The sequence below is a fragment of the Solea senegalensis genome, linkage group LG18 (genome assembly GCF_019176455.1).
Source record: "Solea senegalensis isolate Sse05_10M linkage group LG18, IFAPA_SoseM_1, whole genome shotgun sequence".
Taxonomy (NCBI): domain Eukaryota; kingdom Metazoa; phylum Chordata; class Actinopteri; order Pleuronectiformes; family Soleidae; genus Solea; species Solea senegalensis.
Window position 1 is genome coordinate 18,545,370 of NC_058041.1, and position 23,474 is coordinate 18,568,843.

Here is a 23,474-nt window from a genome sequence, read left to right on the forward strand (position 1 = left end):
AGGACAAACTGTAACGCTGTCTTTCTCTCTCTTCTGTCCCTCTGTCTCTCTCTGTCTGTCCCTCAGTCTCTTCTGTCCCTCAGTCTCTGCAGTTAGACACATGTCCTGCTTCATGGTGCATGTCCTTTTCTCTCGCAGGACAAACTGTAATGCTGTCTTTGTCTGGGATGTTTTCAAATTGACTGTATTGTTGCAGATTTTGGGGACAAACAAGTCTCTCAGGTCTTTGTATGTGTGACAGTGTAGTAAGAAGTGCACGTCTGTCTGTCCTCTCTTGGTTGCCAGGTCTGTCTGTGTGGGCCTGTGGTCACTTCTCCTGTATGGGGTCAGGGTCTTCCTCAGTCTGGGCTCTGTGGTCAGATATTGTGTATTTACGGTTTAATGTAAAGTAACATTCTAGTTTACTGTGAGTTTTCTTGACTTTTCCCAGTAGATGATGTCATTGTCCTTTTGTTTGCTGATCATTTGATTGGGCCAGATATTTTGGGGTGTGTTTTGAGGCGGGGGAGGGTTGTTGGTGGTGGTCAGCTGGCTGAGGCCACTCCTCTCTATGTTGCTCTCTTGGCTTTGCCAGGCTTGGTGGTGATCAGAGGCGGGGTCACTAGTTTGGAGGTGTTTATAGAATGGGATGGCTCTTTTCTGGATGTCAATAAGGAGCAGGACCTGGGGGGTATTCCATCAAGCAGGCTAAAGGCAAAGCCAAGCTTAAATGGCCAAGTCTGGCTAATATGAGTGAGAGTTCGGTTCCATCAACGAGGCTGAGATTAGCCCCAACTCAGTAACCATGGAAACTATGACTCTGGCTAAGCCTCAACCATGGCTAAGCCATAACTGTGGCTCAGGTTTTCGTTCCATCAATCTGAGCCTCAACCCTGTTCCACCAAGGTGGCTAATGTGAATGCCAACCATGTAACCATGGTAACTTATGCTGCCCGGCAAACCTGGTCTGTAGCAGGCTAAAAGTGAAGCTTAGCACCATCTGTGATCAAAGAATGTCCAATAGACAGAAACAGAGACACACAACTGTCATGGAATGATAAAATAATATGTAAAACATAAAACATATAATAAAATGTATTCAAGAAATTATTTATACTAATAATTATATATTATATAATATTAAGTACATTAAAGAACATTTTCACCAAAATAAAAGAGAATAAAAAATAAGACACAAATAAATACAAAATTAAACTAATTAGCAAAAAAATATAATAAAAGGAAATTTAAAGAGATCATCATTGTTTTGATGTAACAAGGGTTAGGGCCTCTGATTGATAGGAGACAGATGATTGATTTGCTGTCACCTGCATTCACTTACTGTAATAGGGGTCCTCGTCTCCATTGAATTGCTTGATTTGCTAAAATGATTCTAGATAAATAATCAATAGATCTGTCATATGATTATTTCCTATAGAATGATAACCAACATTGCATTTCTTCATGTAATAATCTACCATCAATTGTATGATAAATGTGATGAGTCATGTAAAGTACTTTGATTAAATGTAGCCTATTATTATCAAAAATGTAGGCAAGGCAACTTTATATAGCACATTTTAGCACAAGGTGATTCAAAGTGCTTTACATAAAATAAAATGAAAATACAACAATTCAACATATAGCATGTGGGACAAAATACAGCATGTAAAAATGACAGGCTTAAATGAAAATGATATCAATTCTATACAATTGGCCAAGCAGGAAATAAATGAAAGCTATCCAATCGATTTGCATAACAATCAGTTGATAAATGTGATGAATATCACGTTCTAACATTACCACTAGGGCTGCCAAATGATCAAATATGGAGAATTTCACATAAATTGCAGTGAAACAATAATGCTATTTTAATTATGTTCATATGAATGTTACTTATTAGGGTTGTCTGTTTGTTCTTTGGGGATTTTCCTTTTCATTTTAGGGATTTGGTTGCATTAATAGATCCACATAATTGATTAGTTTAAAACAAAAACCATCAAGAAATCAATTGGTAGATTATTGTCTACATATATTTAGTCCCTTTGATGGAGGATTTATATAACATGATGATGCTGAAATACTTCATTTTCTTTGTCACTTACGCATTCAGCCTCTCTGCAATATTCTGCCTTGCTTTATTGATTGCCGCGGTATTGCCTTTCTTTGGGATTATGTGGCTGTAATCCTCATATACCTCCATGAGGAGAACATCTCTGCACGCTCTTTTCCCTTGCTTTTCGGCATTTTTCACAGTTTCCGCTCGACTAGAATGGGCTTTTTATTTTCCCTGTGGGCGTGCACAAGTTGCGTCAGTTGGAGCCAGTTTGTGTAACTGTATGTGTATGTGTAACTGTATGTGTTTGTGTAACTGTATGTGTATGTGTAACTGTATGTGTTTGTGTAACTGTATGTGTTTGTGTAACTGTATGTAACTGTATGTGTTGTGTAACTGTGTGTGTATGTGTTTGTGTTTGTGTATCTGTATGTGTTTGTGTATGTGTTTGTGTAACTGTGTTTGTGTAACTGTATGTGTTTGTGTAACTGTATGTGTAAGTGTATGTGTTTGTGTTTGTGTAACTGTATGTGTTTGTGTAACTGTATGTGTTTGTGTATGTGTATATGTATGTGTTTGTGTATGTATGTGTTTGTGTTTGTGTAACTGTGTTTGTGTATGTTTGTGTAAGTGTATGTGTTTGTGTATGTGTATGTGTTTATGTAAGTGTATGTAAGTATGTGTTTTGTAAGTGTATGTGTTTGTGTATGTGTAAATGTATGTGTATCTGTATGTGTTTGTGTATCTGTATGTGTTTGTGTAACTGTATGTGTTTGTGTATGTGTATGTGTAACTGTTTGTGTATGTGTAAATGTATGTGTATGTGTAAGTGTATGTGTAAATGTATGTGTATGTGTAAGTGTATGTGTATGTGTATGTGTTTGTGTTTGTGTAAGTGTTTGTGTTTGTGTATGTTGTGTAAGTGTATGTGGTATATGTGTTTGTGTATGTGTGTGTATGTGTAAGTGTATGTGTTTGTGTGTAAGTGTTTGTGTGTATCTGCATGTGTAAATGTATGTGTTTGTGTATGTGTATGTGTTTGTGTATGTGTAAGTGTATGTGTTTGTGTATGTGTAAGTGTAAATGTAAATGTATGTGTATGTGTAAATGTATGTGTTTGTGGATGTGAAGAAACAGTCTTCTTTAAAGTGTGTGGGTTTCAAGGGGGCTATGTATATCGCGCATAAGAATATGTTTTCTTTTATCGAGATTGTCCCTTTTTGTATATTAAGCCAAATGTGGGATTCACCTATTTTTACTGCTTCGATGGAGTGTGTGAGGTAAGTTTTATACCAGATCCCATCCCCTGAATCTCTGCCTTGAGTGACTCCCTTGAGTTTGGTTGAGGGTAAAATAATTTCCCTATATCCTGGGGGGCAGCCAGTGGACTCCTCTCCTCTACTCCACGTTTCTTGAAGAACAATCTCTCTGTCTCTCTCTCTTTCTCTGTCTCTCTCTCTCTGTCTCTCCCTCTCAGTCTCTCTCTCTCTCTGTCTCTCTCTCTCAGTCTCTCTCTCTCTCTGTCTGTCTCTCTATGTCTGTCTCTGTCTCTCTCTCTCTCTGTTGATTGGACTCTGGGGGGCGGAGCATAACAATGTCTTGTCCCACCTGAACACAAGTCTGAAGAAAACTTTTGTTCTTCAGTTCATGTCATCAGCCCAAACCGCTTCTTCCAAGAGGAGGAAACCCAACAGCAAGCTACAGATCGACTCATGGAGAAATACCCCCTGGGGAGCCCGAGTGGGCGGGGAGGATGAGAACCCCAATCTGACGGACGAAACGGAAACAACAAATGGGAATGTATCAACGACTATGACCCGCATAGTCCGCGGGAAAATCTGCAAAAACAGCCGAGGCCTCAAGATTTACCAGGCCAGGATGAAGTGTTTGGAGAGACGTGCACCACAGCGCACGGATACCACACCTGATAAGACGCAGGAGGAGCCGGGCCAGGAAGAACCCCATAGAGCCCAGAGCGTCCGTGTGGCGCAATCAGCTCTCCCAAATCCCACCCTGGGGAAGGTCCGAATTAAGTGGCCACAGGCCTGCAAGATGACAGCATGGGAGCAGTTTGATGAGGACGTTGACAAGGTGCTTGAAGCAAGGTGCTAGCAAAAACTACATAGACATGTTGGTGCAGAAGGGAGGAATCTCAGGAGCGCCTGGGTGTCTGGAGCACACTGGAGTGGTGACGCAGCTCATCAGGGAAGCCCGCGAGAACAAGGGTGACCTTACAGTCCTGTGGTTAGACCTAGCCAATGCATATGGCTCCATCCCCCACAAACTGGTTGAGACCACCATGACCAAACACCATGTGTCGCATCATGTTGCAGACTTGATCCTGGACTACTACGATCAGTTCAGGTTGAGAGTCAGAGTGACATCAGAGTGGCATAAGCTGGAGGTTGGGATAATCAAAGGCTGCACCATCTCGGTAACCTTGTTTGCCCTGGCAATGAATATGATGGTGAAGTCAGCCAAGCCTGGGTGTCGGGGCCCCCGGACCCACAGGGATCTGCCAGCCACCAATCAGGGCCTTTATGGATGACCTAACGGTCACCACAGAGTCTGTACCAGGGTGCAGATGGATCCTGCAAGTGCTGGAAAAGGTGAGATGTGCTGATGTACAGAGACTCAAGAGACCCAAAGGTGGACCAGGCTGGAGTGGAGGTGAAGATGGGAAGGAAGTGGAGGGCTGAGGCTGCTGTGCTGGATGCAGAATCCCAGCTGCGCCAAAAACATTTGGTGGGTGTGGTGGCTCATGGCAGAGCAGGCTTGGGGCTGTTCCTAACACCCCGGTATAGGGAACGCAAGGAGAAAGAGAAGCAGAGGCTAATTCAGGAGGAGGTGAGGGCTGCAGTGGAGGAAGGAAGATCAAGCAGAGCAGTTGGTCTGAAGCAACAAGGGGCCTGGACAATGGACTGGAAAGTCACCTGGACAGACCTATGGCAGGCTGAGCCACACTGCATCACCTTCCTGATTCGGGCAGTGTACGATGTCCTGCCTAGCTCAGCGAACTTTTGACCTGGGGAATGGTGGAGACCCTAAATTGCTCTCTGTGCTCAGCCAGGGGAACATTGGAGCACATCCTAAGCTCCTGCCCAAAAGCTCTTGGTGAGGGCTGGTAGACTTGGCGCCATAACCAGGTGCTGAAACCGATTGTGGATGCCATCAGCAAGGATATCAGCAGCTGCAGCCGAGTGTGGAACACCACCAGCGCAATAGCGTTTGTCAAGGTAGGAGTGCAGCCAAGGCCAGGACACAAGATCGTGGCAGCAGGAATCCTGTCAACAGCCCGAGACTGGCAGCTCTTAGTGGACCTGGAGAAACAGCTGAGATTCCCGCAGCACATCGTCAGCACCACTTTGAGGCCAGATATACTTCTGGTCTCAGAGGCTACCAAGAACATTCTCATCATGGAGCTGACGGTGCCATGGGAATACCATTTGGGAGAGGCTCATGAAAGGAAGAGGACCAAATATGAACATCTGGTCTTCGGCTGTCGAGAGCAGGGCAGGAAGGCAAAGTGCATGCCCATCGAAGTAGGTTGCAGAGGATTTGTGGGGCAATCACTCGACAGAGCCCTCAGTGTACTGGGCATCACAGGAGGAGCAAGGACCAGTGCAATCAAGAACATCACCGAGGCAGCCGAGATGGCTCTGGATCCAGAGAGAAGGTCCATGGTACAAGCGAATGCCACCTGAACACACAGGTGGGGTCACCTGGAGGAGAGTGTATGATGTTGTGAGACCCGAAACACCCGGTTACATCACTGATGATGTGTTCAGGTGCATCAGAAGATGTATTAATGAACATAATCTTGACATAATCCAGACATAATCTCGACATAAACTAGACATAATGCGACATGTCGACCTTCATTCAGACGAATATTTTAGCTCTCACCTGTGTGTAAATCATTTTTATTTGATATCAGTGTGCGTACGGACGTACATTTACGCTGCAGGCGTAACAAGCGGTTACCATGGTAACAGTTGAGCGTGTTTGCGTTAACTTCATATATGATCTCATCACATGAGACGTGAGCTTCACCTTCAGTTTGTCAATCATCAGCTGTGAAATATTAATTACAGATAAATAATTACATTATATGTAATCTGCAAGCGTCAGCGGGCTGAGGATTAAACCCTGTGGAACTCCACAGCAGAAGAAAGAGGGAGTTTTTGAGCCTGAGGTGGAGCTCAGTCGTGTTTACATGAGGATTTGTTGTTTTGCTTTGTGCTCACTGATTGTTGTGATGTGTGTGTGTGTGTGTGCGCGTCCACAGATCAGAGCAGACGTTTGTGAGCATGTTAAAGTGCAGTGCGTGGAGGCTCTGCTGCGGTTCCTGCTGTTTCTCTGTAATAATGCAGCCTCACACAGTGCTGGTCCGGACTCTCTGACATTCATTAAACGCTTCTGTTTTCTCTGGATTAGTTTTTCTGTGTAGATTTGATATGAAGTCGCCTGCGTTTCGTCCACAACACCAGCAGAATCTTTAAAAAGGAAAACACTGCAGCTTGTGTCGTTGTCCAGACTCAGGACATGATTATTCATCATATCTTCTTCACTTCCATCACGTTAACGTACAGATCGTCAGATTAAACCTCCTGAATCATCAAAGTGTCCTGTCAGGATTATAATCTGGTTTTTGATTATTGATAAACTGAATCACTTCTTTATGACTCCTGCTGGTGGCGCTGTTCACAGGATTACTGTACGAGAATCATGCCGGTGAAATGTTTTTATTTATAATTCAACACAACAACGTGACTGTTTTCATGATGCTAATGCTAAGCTAATGCTAAGCTAAAGCCTGGTAAAATCTAACTGAAAGACAGAAACATTGTTGTGAAGAGCTAAGCTAATGCTAACTTTAGCTGCTGTTGTAACAGACAGGATGTGTTTGTTTCCGAGTAACCATTAACATTAGGCCACGCCCACTGAACTGGTAAACAAACAGATTCTGCACTCATTTACTTTGGCTGAGTAACAGCTGTGTGTGTGTGTGTGTGAGTGTGAAGAAGAAGATCAATGGAAGACAAATCACTGAGGTTACTGTCCATTAATCCTGTTGTTAGAGGAAGAGCTCAGTGCTGTGGTTCCTCTCATGAGTCCTCACCACTGCTGCTCCTCTGAGTACCCACAATCCTTCATTACAGAGTGCACACACACACAGCAGTGGTTTTTATTGTTGTATTGTTGCTGTAAAGTTTATTTATAGCACCTGTATTTTCTATAGGATGAAGATAAAATCATGATGCACTATGAGCGCCCCCTACTCCTTAAACATGGTAGTTACACCTCGTTAGTTATGATCACCAGGACACTGGGAAAAAATATTGATATTTTAATTTTAAAATCAAGGTTAAAATCAGCAATTTATGAATATTCCTCATGAGAACTTACTCTGTCTTTATCTCACTGTTAGACACGCACACGCATGCGCACACACCCACACACGCGTGCGCACACACACACAAACACACTCTCCCACACCAAACCCCAGAGAAATTCACTGATTTAAGCTGCAGGGACACAGGAGCCTCGTGTGGTCACTTTGTGTCACTGAGTTAAGTCTAAATTAAATATTTCAAATGCTGAATTTATTAAAATCAGACATTAGAGCTCAGCGATGGAGGCAGCAGTGTGTGTGTGTGTGTTGTGTGTGTGTGTGTGTGTGTGTGTGTGTGTGTGTGTGTGTGTGTGTGTGAGAGAGAGAGTCAGTGTTGCAGCAGACGAGGGTGTGAATGATTTATTTGCAGGGTCTGTTCAGGCGGGTGGAGCTCTGCAGAACAGTCTCACATTAATCTGTGTAGTTTTCTGCTGATGAAGATGATGATGAAAATGATGAAGACCTTTCATGAAATACATGAACTCGTTTGTTGTTGTTTTTCTGACGGGAATCAAACCTGTGACCTTTCTGCTGCTCAGCAGCGGTGCCACGTCACCACCTGCCGATTTCAGAATGTCGACATTTCACTCACAGACTGGTCTGTGAGGGGGGCGGAGCCTCTTGCCCCCTCTGTGACCTGGCGGCTCTGTGTTTGACTCGCTAAGACTTTCAGAGTCCGTGTCCACATGAGGATCAAGAGCTCAGCGTGAGAGGATGAAGAGGATTTAGAGTGTGCAGAGTACGGAGGCCCAGAGGAGACACAAAGCTCTTTGTGTTTGATGTTGGATTCACTCGTTCACTCTGACACATGTATTCATGTACATGAACAGAAACACCAGAGATCAGCTTTACAGCAGTTTGACCTTTGACCTCTGTGTGTTGACTCAGTGAAGGAGAACCATAATAATAACAACCCTAATAATAATAATTATAACAACACTAATAATAATAAAAACACTAATAATAACAATAATAACAACAATAATAATAATAATAATAATGAGTGTGAACATGCTGGCATCACTTGGCTGTTTACAACGGTCACAATGTTTCACTTTCTTATGATTTCTTTACATATTTTTATAGACATTTTAAAAAAGCTCCTCAGCGCCATCCACAGGTCTGAGGGTGTCAGAATACGACGTGTGTGTGTGTGTGTGTGTCCTCTTCACATTCACTCACTCACTCTTCTTCATGCTGACTGTGCTGTGAGCGCCCCCTCTGGCTGAGAACCAGCCTGAGACAATGAGAAAAACAGATTTTATTCACCTAATAAAAGACTCACCTACATCATGTGACATCTACGTCACATGATCACGTTTTAGATCTCACACACACACACACTGCTGCCTCCATCACTGAGTTCTAATGTCTGATTTTACTGAATTCAGCATTTGAAATATTTAATTTAGACTAAACTCAGTGACACAAAGTGACCACACGAGGCAGCAGAGGACCAGCAGCTCCTGTGTGTGTGTGTGTGGTTTGTTGTGGGAGAGTGAGTGGTTTACAGACGTGTGTGTAACAGTGAGATGAATATGTGTTCCTGTCTTTCTCTCACTGTGAGGGAATCCCTCGCTGAGGGTTAATTGAAAGCCGTCTGTCTGTCTGTCTGTCATCCTCTGAGGTCTGTACCGCCATGTCTCCCTGAACATGTCCTTCTGAGCACTAATGAAGAAGAGTCTGTGAACTGTAACGACAAAAATCACATGCAGGAAGAAGAGAGAGAGAGAGAGAGAGAGAGAGAGAATAGTGGGAGGCGTTTCCATGACAGCTCCATTCATTTATTACAAGACATTTTAATTACCTGCTCACATCATGAAGAGACTGAGTGTGTGTGTGTCTGTGTGTGTGTGTGTGTGTGTGTGTGTGTGTCTGTGTTTGTCTCTGTGTGTGTCTGTGTCTGTGTGTATCTGTTTGTCTCTGTGTGTGTCTGTGTTTGTCTGTGTGTGTGTGTCTGTGTGTGTGTGTCTGTGTTTGTCTCTGTGTGTGTGTGTGTCTGTGTGTGTGTGTCTGTCTGTGTGTGTCTGTGTGTGTGAGTGTGTGTTTGTGTGTCTGTGAGTGTGTGTCTGTGTGTGTGTGTGTCTGTGTGTGTCTGTGTGTGTTTGTGTGTGTCTGTGAGTGTGAGTGTGTGTGTGTGTGTGTGTGTCTGTGAGTGTGTGTGTCTGTCTGTGTGTGTGTGTGTGTGTGTGTGTGCGTGCGTGTCTGTGTTTGTCTCTGTGTCTGTGTGTGTGAGTGTGTCTGTGTGTGTGTGCATGTCTGTGTGTGTGTGTGTCAGGAGTGTGAGTGTGTGTCTGTGAGTGTGTGTGTTGTGTGTCTGTGTGTGTGTGTGTCTGTGTGTGTGTGCGTGCATGTCTGTGTGCTGCATGTCTGTGTGTGTGTGTGTGTGTCTGTGTGTCTGTGAGTGTGTGTGTGTGGTAGCATGTCTGTGTGTGTGTTTGTGTGTCTGTCTGTGTTTGTCTCTGTGTGTGTGTGTCTGTGTGTGTGTGTGTGAGTGTGTGTGTGTGTGTGTGTGTGTGTGTGTGTGTCTGTGTGTGTGCATGTGTGTGTCTGTGTGTGTGTGTTTGTGTGTGTGTGTGTGTCTGTGTGTGTGTGTCTGTGAGTGTGTCTGTGTTTGTGTGTGTATGTGAGTGTGTGTGTGTGTGTCTGTGTGTGTGTGTGTGTGTGTGTGTATGTGTGTGTCTGTGTGTGTGTGTGTCTGTGTGTGTGTGTGAGTGTGAGTGAGTGTGTGTGTGTGTGTCTGTCTGTGTGTGTTTGTGTGTTTTATTTTTATGGAAACAAAAACATGATTTTAACCTTTAATCTCACTGACACTAAAGAGCTGCTTTCTCCTCTCACCTTCATCCATCCATTCATCCATTCATTCATGGCGTCACCAAGTGTCAGCTCAGGTCAGGAAAACAAATAAAATAAAATAAAATAAAGAGTCTTTGTGATCAGAGACACAAAGGTCAAAGGTGACAGAACAACTATAATAACATCATTTATTATTAACCATTATAATAATAATAACAATAATGATGATGATGATTCATCATTGATGAATATTTTTTAACCAAACGTATCAGTTGTGAGGGATGTTGTACGTCCGCTGAACCACCTGTTGTGAGTGTGATGGATGAGACCCTGGAGTACGACGCTCAGAGTGAAACACGAGCTTTGAAAGACTGAAAAGAAGTTTAACATCAGTTCAATCAAAACAGCAACACAACGACCCTGTGCCCTGACCTTTGACCCTGGTGCTGCTGACCTTTTGACCCTGGTGCTGTGCCCTGACGACCTTTGACCCTGGTGCTGTGACTTTGACCCTTTGACCCTGGTGCTGTGCTCTGACCTTTGACCCTGGTGCTGTGACCTTTGACCCTGATGCTGTGCTCTGACCTTTGACCCCGCTGTTGCAGATATCCGGGGGCTGCAGACGTTCCTGGACCAGACATCTCGTCAGGGCGTGGACGTGTCCCTGCAGAGAGTGGACAGAAACATCAGCCGCGTCTTCACTAACCTGTTCACCAGCATGAAGACGGAGGAGCTGAACCGATACAGAGACACTCTGAGGAGAGCTGTCCTCCTGCTGAGTCCTCACGCTGCTCACACCTTCATCCTACAGGTCCGTCCTCTGAGAGACACACAGACAGACACACAGAGAGAGCAAGAGAGACAGCGTATGAGTGTGTCTAAGACAAAGTGAAACGGCTGTTGTTACACTGTAACCATGGTAACCAGTTCATACACACACAACTACACACAGTAGTTGTAAAGTGGTTTGTTCTCTGATCTGTGGACACATGTCTCCTGATGAGTGTGTGTGTGTGTGTGTGTGTGTGTGTGTGTGTGTGTGTGTTTGTGTGTTGCCATAGCATTGTCTCAAGTATTAATGTGGTTCCGTGTTATCATCCATCATATAGAAACCACACACACACACACGCACATGACATGCACACATGCGTGCACGCACACACGTATACACACACGCGTGCATGCACACACACGCACACACACAAGCACGCACACGCACACATACACGCACACCCACACAAATACACACACAAACGCTCACACACACACACACACACACTGAGCATAAATCACAATCAGTTTGGCGTCAACTTTAAATTGAAGGTGGACAAAGAATTCAGTCTCAGAGGAGAAAGACTGACAGGAACCTATCAGTGTGTGTGTGTGTGTGGGTGAGTCTTATGCTACACTGCAGCCAGTTTGGTTTGTTTATTTATAAAGCGGTTGTTCTCAAACAATGTCATGTGTATTTTTGCAGAGTCATGTTTTTCAGACTGTTTGAAAATGTTAACCCCTGACTAGAGGTCAGAGGTCACTAACTGTCAGCTGACTGGCTCCTCAGCTCCAACGAGCCGGTGTCTATCATGCTAAAACTGGCAGAGGGAAGACGGTTGACTACCGCATCAGTAAGAAGTGAGTTCTTTGATCCGCCTCTTTATGCACCACCTTTATTTGTTGTTTTTATTTTTTATTTCATTTAAATTTAAATGTAATTTACGGAGGAGGGACATAGTAAGATTTAATGTTTAGTGTTTAGTATTTGCTATGAAATTTTGGCACTGACAAATCAAACCAAATCTAAGCCACGCATTACATTGACCCCGCCCCTCAAATTGACCCTGCCCCCTCCTCCTCTCTCGTCAGCGCGTGGCTCAGAGAACAAGAACATCCAGTCGTCGATAAGATCAACCAGAGGATCGAAGACATCACAGGTCTGGACATGTCCACAGCCGAACACCTGCAGGTTACGCCCCCTCCTGGTGACATCACAGTACTGAAGATGCCATCAGTCACCTGACGTGTGTGTGTGTGTGTGTGTGTGTGTAGGTGGCTAACTACGGTGTTGGTGGACAGTACGAGCCTCACTATGACTTTGGACGGGTAAATGTTTAGATCTGTTTTCTTTGCTAATCGTTTGTAAACACATGAGCGACGCTTCAGGGTCGCAACCTCAAGTTGACCCACTTCCTGTTTCCTGTTTGCAGGAAGAAAGATCAGAGCAATTGGGAAGGAGAATCGCCACCTGGCTGCTTTACGTCAGTCAGCCTGTTGTTTACCTGTTGTTTACCTGTTGTTTACCTGTTGTGATGTCATGTTTACATGTTATGTGTTGTTTACCTGCTGCAGATGAGTGACGTACAGGCAGGGGGCGCCACAGTCTTCACTGATGTCAGAGCTTCTGTGAAGCCCATAAAGGTGCAGTTCACCAAATATATGAGAGCAGTTTGTGTTTGAATTGATTGATTAACGGTTATTGATCAGTGTATTGATCTTTGTGTCCAGGGGACGGCCGTGTTCTGGTACAACCTTTATGCCAGCGGAGAAGGAGACGATCGGACGAGACACGCCGCCTGTCCGGTTCTGGTTGGAAGCAAATGGGGTGAGTGTGCGGCGCTCGCTGTCGCCACCATGTGGTTAACGCGGGGAGTTTCTGCTTCACTGTGACGTCACTTCCTGTCTGTGTCTCTGCAGTGTCCAATAAATGGATCCATGAGCGAGGACAAGAATTCAGGAGACGCTGCGGTCTCCGCAAAACAGACTAGCAACGCTAACTTTGCCACTGCCGGTCAACTTAATGATTAAATATTTTATATTAGATATTAATGATCAATATGTTCGATCAGTTCAGATTTAATCACCTGCTTTTATTTTGAAAAACTTTTCCAAACACTTCAGAGAGAAAAAAAAATGATGAGTCATGTAACAGAAGTGAGACACAACCATCAGGACTCAGCAAAAAAACTTGATTGATACAAATTTGTATTTATTTTGATGTTGAACACACACACACACACACACCAATAAAGTTTAATCATTAACTTTTTTCATACGTCAAATTTGTTATAAACAAAGTCGCAGATTAAAAACGTCTTTAGTAGAATTAGTTATTTCTTAAAAAATAACTTTAAATGTACGTGATTATTGTTGGTTAACAAACCTTTAAGGTTCTTTTGGATCATTTTTTGCTAAACTTAAACAACTTATTGAATTCTAACTCAAGATTTTGCTTATTCGTAGCAATGTTGTGGCTAACTTTAAGCTAACTTTTGGATCAATGTTTGACTCTTACTAATGGTTGGGTAACTTTATTTAATCACAGTTATTTGGTAAAATCTTAGCTATTATTTGATGATATTTAAGACAACATTAAGCTTTTATTTCAATAGAAAAGTATGGCTTTGCTAATGTTTTAAAAGCATGTATTAGCACGTGAAACGTCAAAATTTGATCTTTTTTGTTTAATATCCAGTTTTACAAAGTTTATAAATTCTAAAATGTTTATAGTTAATAAAACGCCATTTATCTGAAGACAGGTCGACTGTTTTAAACATGTCGTTCACTGACGTCACGCGCAGGTGTGCGTCAGTACGTGTGGGCGTGGCCCCGCTCATGGTTCGGGCAGACGATAATTGGACGAGTGGTTTCCCTCGCGAAGTCGTCCGAAGCAGCCGAGCAGCAGGGCGACCGCCGTGTCCACCGTGGAGGTCACGCCGTCCTCGCCGTGACCTCGCAGAGGATTCACCTCCACCAGGTCGACCGCCGACAGGAGACCTGAGGACAGACGTGTTATTCACCATGTTCACGGTAACTATGGAAACGTGACCTCAGTGGTTCGTCTTCGTTACCTGTCTGACACAGGTGTTCCGTAATGTACACGCCCTCCCGGTAAGTCAGTCCTCCCACCACTGGTGTTCCCGTTGCCGGGGTAACAGAGGGGTCAATGGCATCGATGTCGTAACTGAGGTGAATCGGTTTCTTCACTCTACAGAAAAATGAAATAAGAAATACTGTCGTCCGTTTATGGTGTGCCGTACGGAAGCGTGTAATAAAAACCGGCTTGAATTCTGAGAAAAAATAATTTTGAGAAAATTTATTTTTTTTGAGAAAAAAACAGAAAAAAAAATTGGATGCCTAACAATTGTTTTATTTTTTTGAAATCTTATTGTAACATTTTCTCATAGAACGTGAAATTCTACTGTTGATAATATGTAATATAATATCAGTGATGGGGCGGAGCTTACTTGGCAGAAAGGTAGTCACATGTTTCCTCCATGACCTTGGCGACACCGAGCTGATCCACCTGTGACATGGAGAACATCTTCACTCCCAGCGTCTTCAGGATGAAACTGACAGAAAACGCAAAGAAACAACGTCACAAACGTTCTTAACATCATTCGCTCACATGACCAGAGATCTACGTACTGTTCCTCCGGATCCACGTCCCTCAAACCGATGTAGACCACGTCTTTGGCGGAAACGCACGCTTTGATCCAGGAAAAGTTCGGAAGAACGGGAATCTGACGACAGACAAACGTCAGAACTCCAGAGCAAACGTTCGTGTCTGGGTTCTTTGAACTAAGTTCACCTTGGACTGCAGCTCACGCAGCAGGTACGACATGGGCTGTCCGTGGATGTTTCCGGTGGGCGTGGTCAGTGGGGTGTTGATGTCGGCGTGGGCGTCGACCCAAACCACGCCCAACTCTCCAACGGCCGCCGCGTGACCGTGGATGGATCCGATCGCCAGGCTGAACACAAACAAAGACGGACTCGCAAATCAGAATCAGCTCAGACACACCCCCCAAGGGTGGAACCCCGGTAGGACAAAGATCAACATCGGGACCAGGATCTCAACAGGAAGTCTGAATGTTAGCATCCGACGTGACGATTTGCTTCTTCAGTTTCTTTCAGAGAATCACGTTTCACTGAACTTTTAAAATGAACTTCTTTAGGAAAATAAACAGATTGGGACTGACTCATCTTCTAGCACAAGAGCTTTAGAAGCACCAGGTGCACAGTTAGACAGTTTCTCCCCTATAGATCTCCCTGAGTTAACATCATTAGTTTCATCATCTAAGCCATCAACCTGTCAGTTAGATCCTATCCCCACCAAACTGTTTAAAGATGTGTTTCCTTTAATTAACAACTCTATATTAACTCAAATTAATCTATCCTTATTAACTGGATATGTGCCCCAAATGTTTAAAGTAGCAGTTATTAAACCCCTTCTAAAAAAAGCGACCCTTGACCCAGATATTTTAGCTAATTACCGACCGATATCTAATCTTCCCTTTGTTTGTAAAATCTTAGAAAAGGCAGTTGCTAATCAATGATGTGAATATTTGCGCATTAATGGCCTGTTTGAAGATTTTCAGTCAGGTTTTAGATTAAACCATAGCACAGAAACAGCACTAGTTAAAGTTAGTAACTCAGATAATGGTCTAGTTTCTTTACTTGTCCTGTTAGATCTTAGTGCTGCATTTGACACCATTGATCATGATATTCTACTGCAGAGATTGGAGCAGACTCTTGGTATCACAGGTGCTGCCCTCTGCTGGTTTAAATCATACTTATCTGATAGATTCCAGTTTGTTCACGTTAATGATAAAGCCTCACTACAAACAAAAGTTAATTGTGGAGTTCCACAAGGCTCAGTGCTTGGGCCTATACTTTTTACCTTATATATGCTTCCTCTAGGGAACATTATTAGAAAGCATAACATACACTTTCATTGTTATGCAGATGACACACAGCTATATTTATCAATGAGGCCGGATGAAATAAATCAGGTTGTTCAACTCCAGGAATGTCTCAGAGACATTAAGTCCTGGATGACCTGTAACTTTCTACTTTTAAACTTTTATACTCGGCCCTAAACACCTCAGAGAAAAACTTTCTGATCACATTGTCACTTTAGATGACATCACCCTGGCTTCCAGTTCCACTGTGAGGAACCTTGGAGTTACTTTTGACCAGGAAATGTCTTTTGATTCACACATAAAACTCATTTCCAGAACAGCCTTCTTCCACCTGAGGAACATTATGAAAATTAGAAACATTCTGTCTTTACAGGATGCTGAAAAACTAGTTCATGCTTTTGTTAATCTAGATTAGATTACTGTAACTCCTTATTATCAGGATGTTCTAACAAGTCTGTTAGAATCCTTCAGTTCATTCAAAATGCTGCAGCACGAGTTCTGACAGGAACTAGAAAGAGAGACCATATAACTCCAGTGTTAGCTTCTCTACACTGGCTCCACCCACAGTTTAGAATTCAATTTAAAATCCTCCTCCTCACGCACAAAGCACTTAATGGTCACGCCCCTTCATACCTGAAAGACCTAGTCTTACCTTATCACCCTAACAGACCACTTAGGTCACAAAATACAGGTTTACTTGTGGTTCCCAGAGTCTGTAAGAGTAGAATGGGAGGCAGAGCCTTCAGTTACCAGGCTCCTCCTCTCCTGTGGAACCAGCTTCCAATAACAGTTCGGGAGGCGGAGCCTCTGCCTGTATTTAAAGTGAAACTTAAAACTTTCCTTTTTGATAAAGCTTATAGTTAAACCTGTATTTTGTGACCTAAGTGGTCTGTTATGCTGCTATAGACCTAGACTGCTGGGGGATTTTCCTGTGGTACACGCACATTCACTCTCTCACACTCAGGGTATGATTATGACTTTTTATATGTCATTAACCTTGTCTCTTTCTCTCCCTAGTTTGTGTCCTTCCTTCCTTCCCTCTCTCTCGCTCTCTGTATTCTCATCTTACAGGTTGCAGGATCCAGATCCAGTTTTCGAGGCTATCCATATCATACTTATCATCACCATTATTATTGTGCTATAATTAAAAGTCGATATCATTGACTGTAAACTTGTAACTTGATACAGTTGTTGTGTATCTGCTCCTGGTTTCTCTCTCTCTTCTGTCTCTACCTCATCTCCCTCTTGTCCTTTCTCTCCCCCCTTTCTGTCCCCCACCTCTCCGCTGTCCCCCATTTTTCCTTTCACCCCAACCGGTCGAGGCAGATGACCGCACATCTCTGAGTCTGGTTCTGTCAGAGATTTCTTCTTCTGTTAAGAGGGAGTTTTTTCTCTCCACTGATGCCTAGTGTTTGCTCATTGTGTGAACTGTTGTGTTTCTCTGCTCTCCTTGATGTTGTCTATGTACAGACCTGAGATCATGTATGTCATGATTTGGCGCTATACAAATAAAATTTAATTGAATTGAATTGACAAACGTCTAAATGTGCTTTTCACAAACTGAACCAAACTCAGTAATAAAGTTCAGGACCTGCTGGACCACAAACACCGACCCTGTGACCCTGCCAGCGGCCGCTAGCTTGTTCTGGTTTAACGAGATTCTTAAACAAAGTCAGTTTCAGAAAGCAGGTTCAACAAACTCTGACTTAAAACCTTAACTCCAGGTTGACCAGGTTTCAGAACAGCTGATCAGCATCAGTTCAGTGCACTCGGAGTTCAGCGTGTGCGTCATCATCAATGGAGCGCCGATACTACGATTCACCATGGCAACGGGTAAACAAAGAGCACACGTGACATTGAAGTGAAGCGACGAGTCAATGAATGAACACTAATACATTTTACACTCATTCATCATTTAACAGACTTTAACTTCATTAGTGATGATAAAATGCTGCAGTCCTAACATTATGTTACATTTGATTTGATCTTTATTCAGCTGGAACCTGACGACGAGAATATGGATCAAACATAGTTATGGATCTATAATGATAAAGTCCAACTGAAGTGTCCATGTTCAAACGGACTCACTTTTTCTTTTGACTCTATTTTACATTAAAACATTTTGCTCAACACTGTTTCAGGACGTGTAAATATAAGGACATGAGACAGGACATGAGACGAGTGTCAGACAGACGCTTCAGGCTCAGCAGCAGGAGGAGACACAGAGAAACTCAGGGTTTGTTGAACAAAACCTGGTTTGGTTAAGTTCACAGAGTATGTTGCCGTGGTAACTGACTCAGAGTTAAGCTGAACTGACTTTGAAAAAACTCTGAAAAACCAGAGTTTCCCTCGTCTCAGTGTTTACTAACTCAGAGTTTCACTAAACCTGCTTTCTGAAACGGGCCCCTGGAGTATGATTGACAGACTGAAGCTACTGTTACACAACAGACACACACACACGCACACTTTCAGTATTTGACGTTTCTAACACTTCATTCTTTTAGAAAAAGTGAAAAGTTATTTATTTATAAAGTCATTGAAAACACATTTGATTTAAATCTAAGAATCATTACGATGAAGAAGTCGTGACCTCTGACCTGTGATCTCCTCCCAGCATCACACTCGTGTGTCCGTCCCTCTTCACCGCCCGCACCGCCTCCGACAGCCTCTGGTTGGCGCCGCCCACCGCCCTCGCACGCTTCACCCGACCCACGGGCGCATCCTCAAACACGTCCTCAAACTCCAGGTTCCCATAATCCTTCACTGCACAACCTGCGACAGGAAGCGTTCCATTTCTACTTTAGACGCTCACTGGTTTTAACCTTTGTAATCTGGAGAGGATTAAAGTTTACTTTTATATAAAAGTAGGAAGGATCGTGATGTGAAGGAGACATGATGTAGGAAACAATGTAGGTGTGTGATCACCCAAATATGTTCCCATTAAATGTAGATAAAACTCCGCCCACTGATGACATCACAAAAATGTCTCTTACAAGAAAATCCTGACCACATTTTATACAGATTACAGATTACAGGCTTAAAATGAGACGCTTTCAAACTGTAAACATTCACGGGAAGTCAGCGACCTCTGCATGACCTCTGCGTGACCTTACATTAAAGGTCACAACTGAAAACATCTGTGATGAAACACAAGGTCGACTTTTATCTGGTGAGTGAACATTAACTGTGTTTGATGTGGAAACTGTTTCAATTTGTCAACTCTGTGACCTTTGACCTTTGTCTTTGCCGTCCTCACACACACACATTTACATGGTGTTTGTGACTCACCTTGTTGCTGCAGTTTGAGCAGCAAACCCGCGGCTCTGATCGCGTCCGGTCCTCGGTCCACGCCGTCTCTGGGCTGCAGAGGACACACAACGTAATCGTGAGGACAAAAGACACAAACAACACAACAGTAACAAAGTAGAAAACTGGAGATGAAGGATGTTGTGATTATTTGATTTACCAGTGGTTCCTAAACAACGTTAGGAAACCTAATATAGGACACAATGAAGGAGACAATGTAGGACACTTATCGAGGATCAGTGGACCAGATGGGAGACTTTTTTGGGGGCGTCCAACATTTTTCGTTGGTCATAAATCATTCTGACGGAGTTTCTTGATAATGAGATCGTGTCTGTGTTAAGAAGGGAGCGCCAGAGACATTCAGAGCGTCCTGATGAATCTGATAAAACCAGTTTCTGTGTAGACCGTGAACCTGACTCAGGTCTTTAACAAGTGTTGAGGATCTGCCAAAAATGTACTCACTGCATCAACATGTCCTTGCACTGCATTTGTCCTCGCAACGCCTCAACACACACATTCCTATACAACTACTTTAAGGAGGACACTCCCTAAACAAAACCTCGACCCAGTTCTAACATTTACATCATAAACAGGTGAGAACAGACCAAAATGTCCTCACTTTCCCAAAAATGTCCCCACATTACAAAGAGTCCTCACTTTCCCAGAATATCCTCAGTTTCCCAGAATGTCCCCACTTTCTCATCATGTCCTCACATTCCGAGAATGTCCTCACTTTCCCAGAATGTCCCCACATTCTCCAAGTGTCCTCACTTTCCCAGAATGTCCCCACATTCCCCCAGAATGTCCCCACAATCTCAAATGTCCTCACTTTCCCAGAATGTCCCCACATTCTCCAAATGTCCTCACTTTCCCAGAATGTCCCCACATTCTCCAAATGTCCTCACTTTCCCAGAATGTCCCCACACTTGACTAATTAAAAGTATGAAGACACTGTGAAGTGAGGACCGGACAGAATTGGTCCCCACATCTCCACCAAAACCTGACCACACACTCTCACACACCTGTCCCTTAGAGAACGGTGCTCCGATGATTCCCGCGGACAAGTGATGATGACGATGATGATGAAGATGAAGGTTTGATCCTGTCACCATGACCCGCCGCAGTGTCCTCGCGCTCCACATGCTGGATGCTGACGATCCGCGAGCGAGAGCGCGCACAGACACACACGAGCGATCCAACTTTATAACACAGTGTGTCGTCATCGGCTGTCTGGTGGGCGGGACTTGAGGACAGTTCTAGAGGTTGATGACTCAAGTTTTAGCCGCGCTTTAAAGTTTTTTAACACGCGCGCGCGCACACACACACACACACACACAGAGAAACAATGTTAGAATCATAGGAGACGTGATGTAGGAAACAATGTAGGACACAATGAAGGAGACATAATGTGGGAAAGGTAAGGAAACAAACTGATGTAGTACACTCAGGGTGATGCCATTTCCTGCATACATTTCAAATTAAAAGCCTTTGATGAAGCGCAGCAATGGCGTCCTTTGAGCTGCTGTTACTGTCAGGCTAAGTTGCCATGGTGATGCAGCGTGGGATGATGGGAAAGAGATTGAACAATGATAATAATAATAAAAGCATCATTTATTTTGATTAAAAAAAACCTTTGACATCAGCGTGTGAATCACAGACATTTGTTTACATTTAATTTACGTACGACAGTTTTAACCAAAGAATAAGTCATAAGAATATTTTATTATTTTCAACTGGGACGCGGTGGTGAACTCGTTTCACTCCCAGTTCCGACATAAACAGAAAATGAATGAATGAATAATAAATATCCAGCATTTATTTGGTTCTAAAATTTGACCTGTAAAGTCTTTGCACAGGTTTTAATTCACTTCCTGTCTGCAGTTTATTTATAGCATGCTCCTGTTCAACTGTAAAAATCGAGCGACAACTGTCAATCAAATTTTCAAAAATCAAAAAAAGATCTTTTTAATGGGCAGAACAATAAAATCAAACTCAAACATCTCTGTCAAACCTCATCAGACTTTGACGAAACGCGGGGTGGCTCAGTGGTTAAGACCGGCACCCTGTGTGCAAAAGACTTCATGGTCCCAAGTTCAACTCCACCCCTGGCGGGTTGTACTCAATTCCCTTCGCTAAATGACATGTAATGTAATGCACGATCACACCCTCTACCATCCTGTCAAGTTTCATCCAGATCTGATTTTGGTGACCATTTTAAATTTAAAACAGGATTGATCCGAAATCTCTGCGACATCTTCTCAGATCAGGATGAATTTTGTGACGTTTATGTGAGATGGTGATGTCTATAAGACGGTAAAGGAGTGAAGAATCCAGAACATGAGTGGCTGAAATCACACAAACACTCAAACTGTTTGTCATAGACTGAGCGGTCGATGACTTTGCAGAAGACATTCTATCGTCTTTTAAAGTCCACCGCTGTCCTCCACACGTCCACTGCCTGTCCCAGTGTGATGTTCTCAGGAAACGAGTTCAGCCCAAGCTGAGGTGGAAGGTTCTTCTTCTCCATGTGGAACTCCAAGGTGGAGCAGATGCTGAAAAACAACAGAGAGAGAGCTGCTGTGACCTCTGACCTGTGACCTCTGACATGAGGGGAACATATTCATTTATGATTCATTTCAGACGTGTTGGAGATTTGAGAAAGCTCCTGTTTGATGGTTAACACTTCTGTTATATATGAAACTTCAGCTCTGACAAATATTAACAGACAAATGAACACCAGAAAAACTGCAGTCAATGATCAACAACCTTCACGTCTATAACTCGTCTACATGATCAACAACCTTCACGTCTATAACTCGTCTACATGATCAACAACCTTCACGTCTTAACTACAGATCAACAACCTTCCGACATACAACCTTCCGTCTATAGCATCGTCTCTACATTCATCATGATCACAACCTTCCGTCACGCTTAAATACATTCCGATGATCAGCAACCTTCCGTCTATCCAACAACCTTCACTCTACGTCTATCTATCAACAATCCTTCAATAACGCTATATCTTCTATATCAGAACTCTACAACTTCTATGATCAACAACCTTCCCTATATGATCAACCTTCCGCATACGACAACTCAATAATCCAGGATATGATCCAACAACCTTCATATGATCAACAACCTTCCGTCTATAACTTCGTCTTTATGATCAACAACCTTCCGTCTATAGCAGCGTCTATATGATCAACAACCTTCCGCCTATCACGCGTATATGATCAACATGATCATACTATGATCAACAATCCAACCTTCGTCTATAACTTCGTCTATATGATCAACAACCTTCACGCTAACGCCTACCTATGATCCAGCAACCTTCCGTCTAGTCTATATGATCAACAACCTTCCGCGTCTACGCTCAACAACTGATCAACAACCTTCCGCGTCGTCTATATGATCAACATAAAGTCTATTCTACATGATCAACAACCTTCCGTCTATAGTCTATGATCAACAACCTACTGATCTTCCGCGTCTATAAGCGTCTATATGATCAGCAACCTTCCGCGTCTATAGCGTCTCAACAACCTTCCGTCTATAGCGGCGTCTACGGATCAACAACCTTCCGCGTCTATAGCGGCGATCATGATCAACAACCTTCCGTCTATACATGATCAACAACCTTCCGCGTCTATAACACTGATCAACAACCTTCCGTCTATATCACAACCTTCACGTTATAACTTCCATACCTTCCGCGTCTATAGCGGCGTCTATATGATCAACAACCTTATACCTCTCCAACCTTCACGTCTATACGCGTCTATATGATCAACAACCTTCCGTCTAACAACCTTCCGTCTATAGCGTCTACGCGATTAACTACCGATCTATACAAACCTTCCGTCTATGATCAACAACCTTCCGTCTATAATGATCAACAACCTTCACGTCTATACGGCGTCTACACTGATCAACAACCTTCCGTCGCCTCTCATATGATCAACAACCTTCCGGTCACTGATCAACTGCGTCTATAACATATGATCAACAACCTTCCGTCTATATAATCAACAACCTTCCGCGTCTATATCTATATGATCAACAACCTTCCGTCTATAGCGTCTACATGATCAACAACCTTCCGTCTATAGCTCTATATGATCAACAACCTTCCGTCTATAGCGGCGTCTGATCAACAACCTTCCGTCTATAACTCGTCTATATGATCAACAACCTTCACGTCTAACTTCGTCTATATGATCAACAACCTTCACGTCGT

At 43.3% G+C, this 23,474-nt stretch overlaps 3 protein-coding genes and 1 pseudogene across 3 annotated transcripts in view; 2 read left to right on the forward strand and 2 right to left on the reverse strand.

The window, feature by feature from the left end:
* The first annotated feature begins 3,847 nt into the window (after nt 1-3,847).
* Nucleotides 3,848-5,875, forward strand: LOC122759573 (annotated as a pseudogene).
* Nucleotides 5,876-10,544: 4,669 nt separating this feature from the next.
* LOC122759574 (prolyl 4-hydroxylase subunit alpha-1-like) lies at nt 10,545-13,357 on the forward strand. Its single transcript, XM_044014505.1, has 9 exons — nt 10,545-10,575; nt 10,832-11,037; nt 11,788-11,858; nt 12,090-12,189; nt 12,273-12,326; nt 12,431-12,481; nt 12,573-12,641; nt 12,729-12,825; nt 12,918-13,357. The coding sequence occupies exons 1-9, from the start codon at nt 10,545-10,547 to the stop codon at nt 12,986-12,988; spliced, it is 750 nt and encodes a 249-aa protein (XP_043870440.1). The 3' UTR covers nt 12,989-13,357.
* Nucleotides 13,358-13,669: 312 nt separating this feature from the next.
* On the reverse strand, nt 13,670-20,419 carry arg1 (arginase 1). The gene is made up of 8 exons (XM_044013151.1): nt 20,251-20,419; nt 19,211-19,283; nt 18,520-18,694; nt 14,812-14,971; nt 14,649-14,743; nt 14,468-14,572; nt 14,072-14,208; nt 13,670-13,997 (listed from the first exon to the last, which is right to left on the reverse strand). The coding sequence occupies exons 1-8, from the start codon at nt 20,368-20,370 to the stop codon at nt 13,834-13,836; spliced, it is 1,029 nt and encodes a 342-aa protein (XP_043869086.1). The 5' UTR covers nt 20,371-20,419; the 3' UTR covers nt 13,670-13,833.
* Nucleotides 20,420-21,331: 912 nt separating this feature from the next.
* The window catches only part of rnf213b (ring finger protein 213b), a 38,940-nt gene continuing 36,797 nt past the window's right edge, over nt 21,332-23,474 (reverse strand). The window contains 1 exon segment of the mRNA XM_044013643.1: nt 21,332-21,780. Within this exon segment, the coding sequence (XP_043869578.1) occupies nt 21,642-21,780 (139 nt within the window). The 3' untranslated portion in view covers nt 21,332-21,641.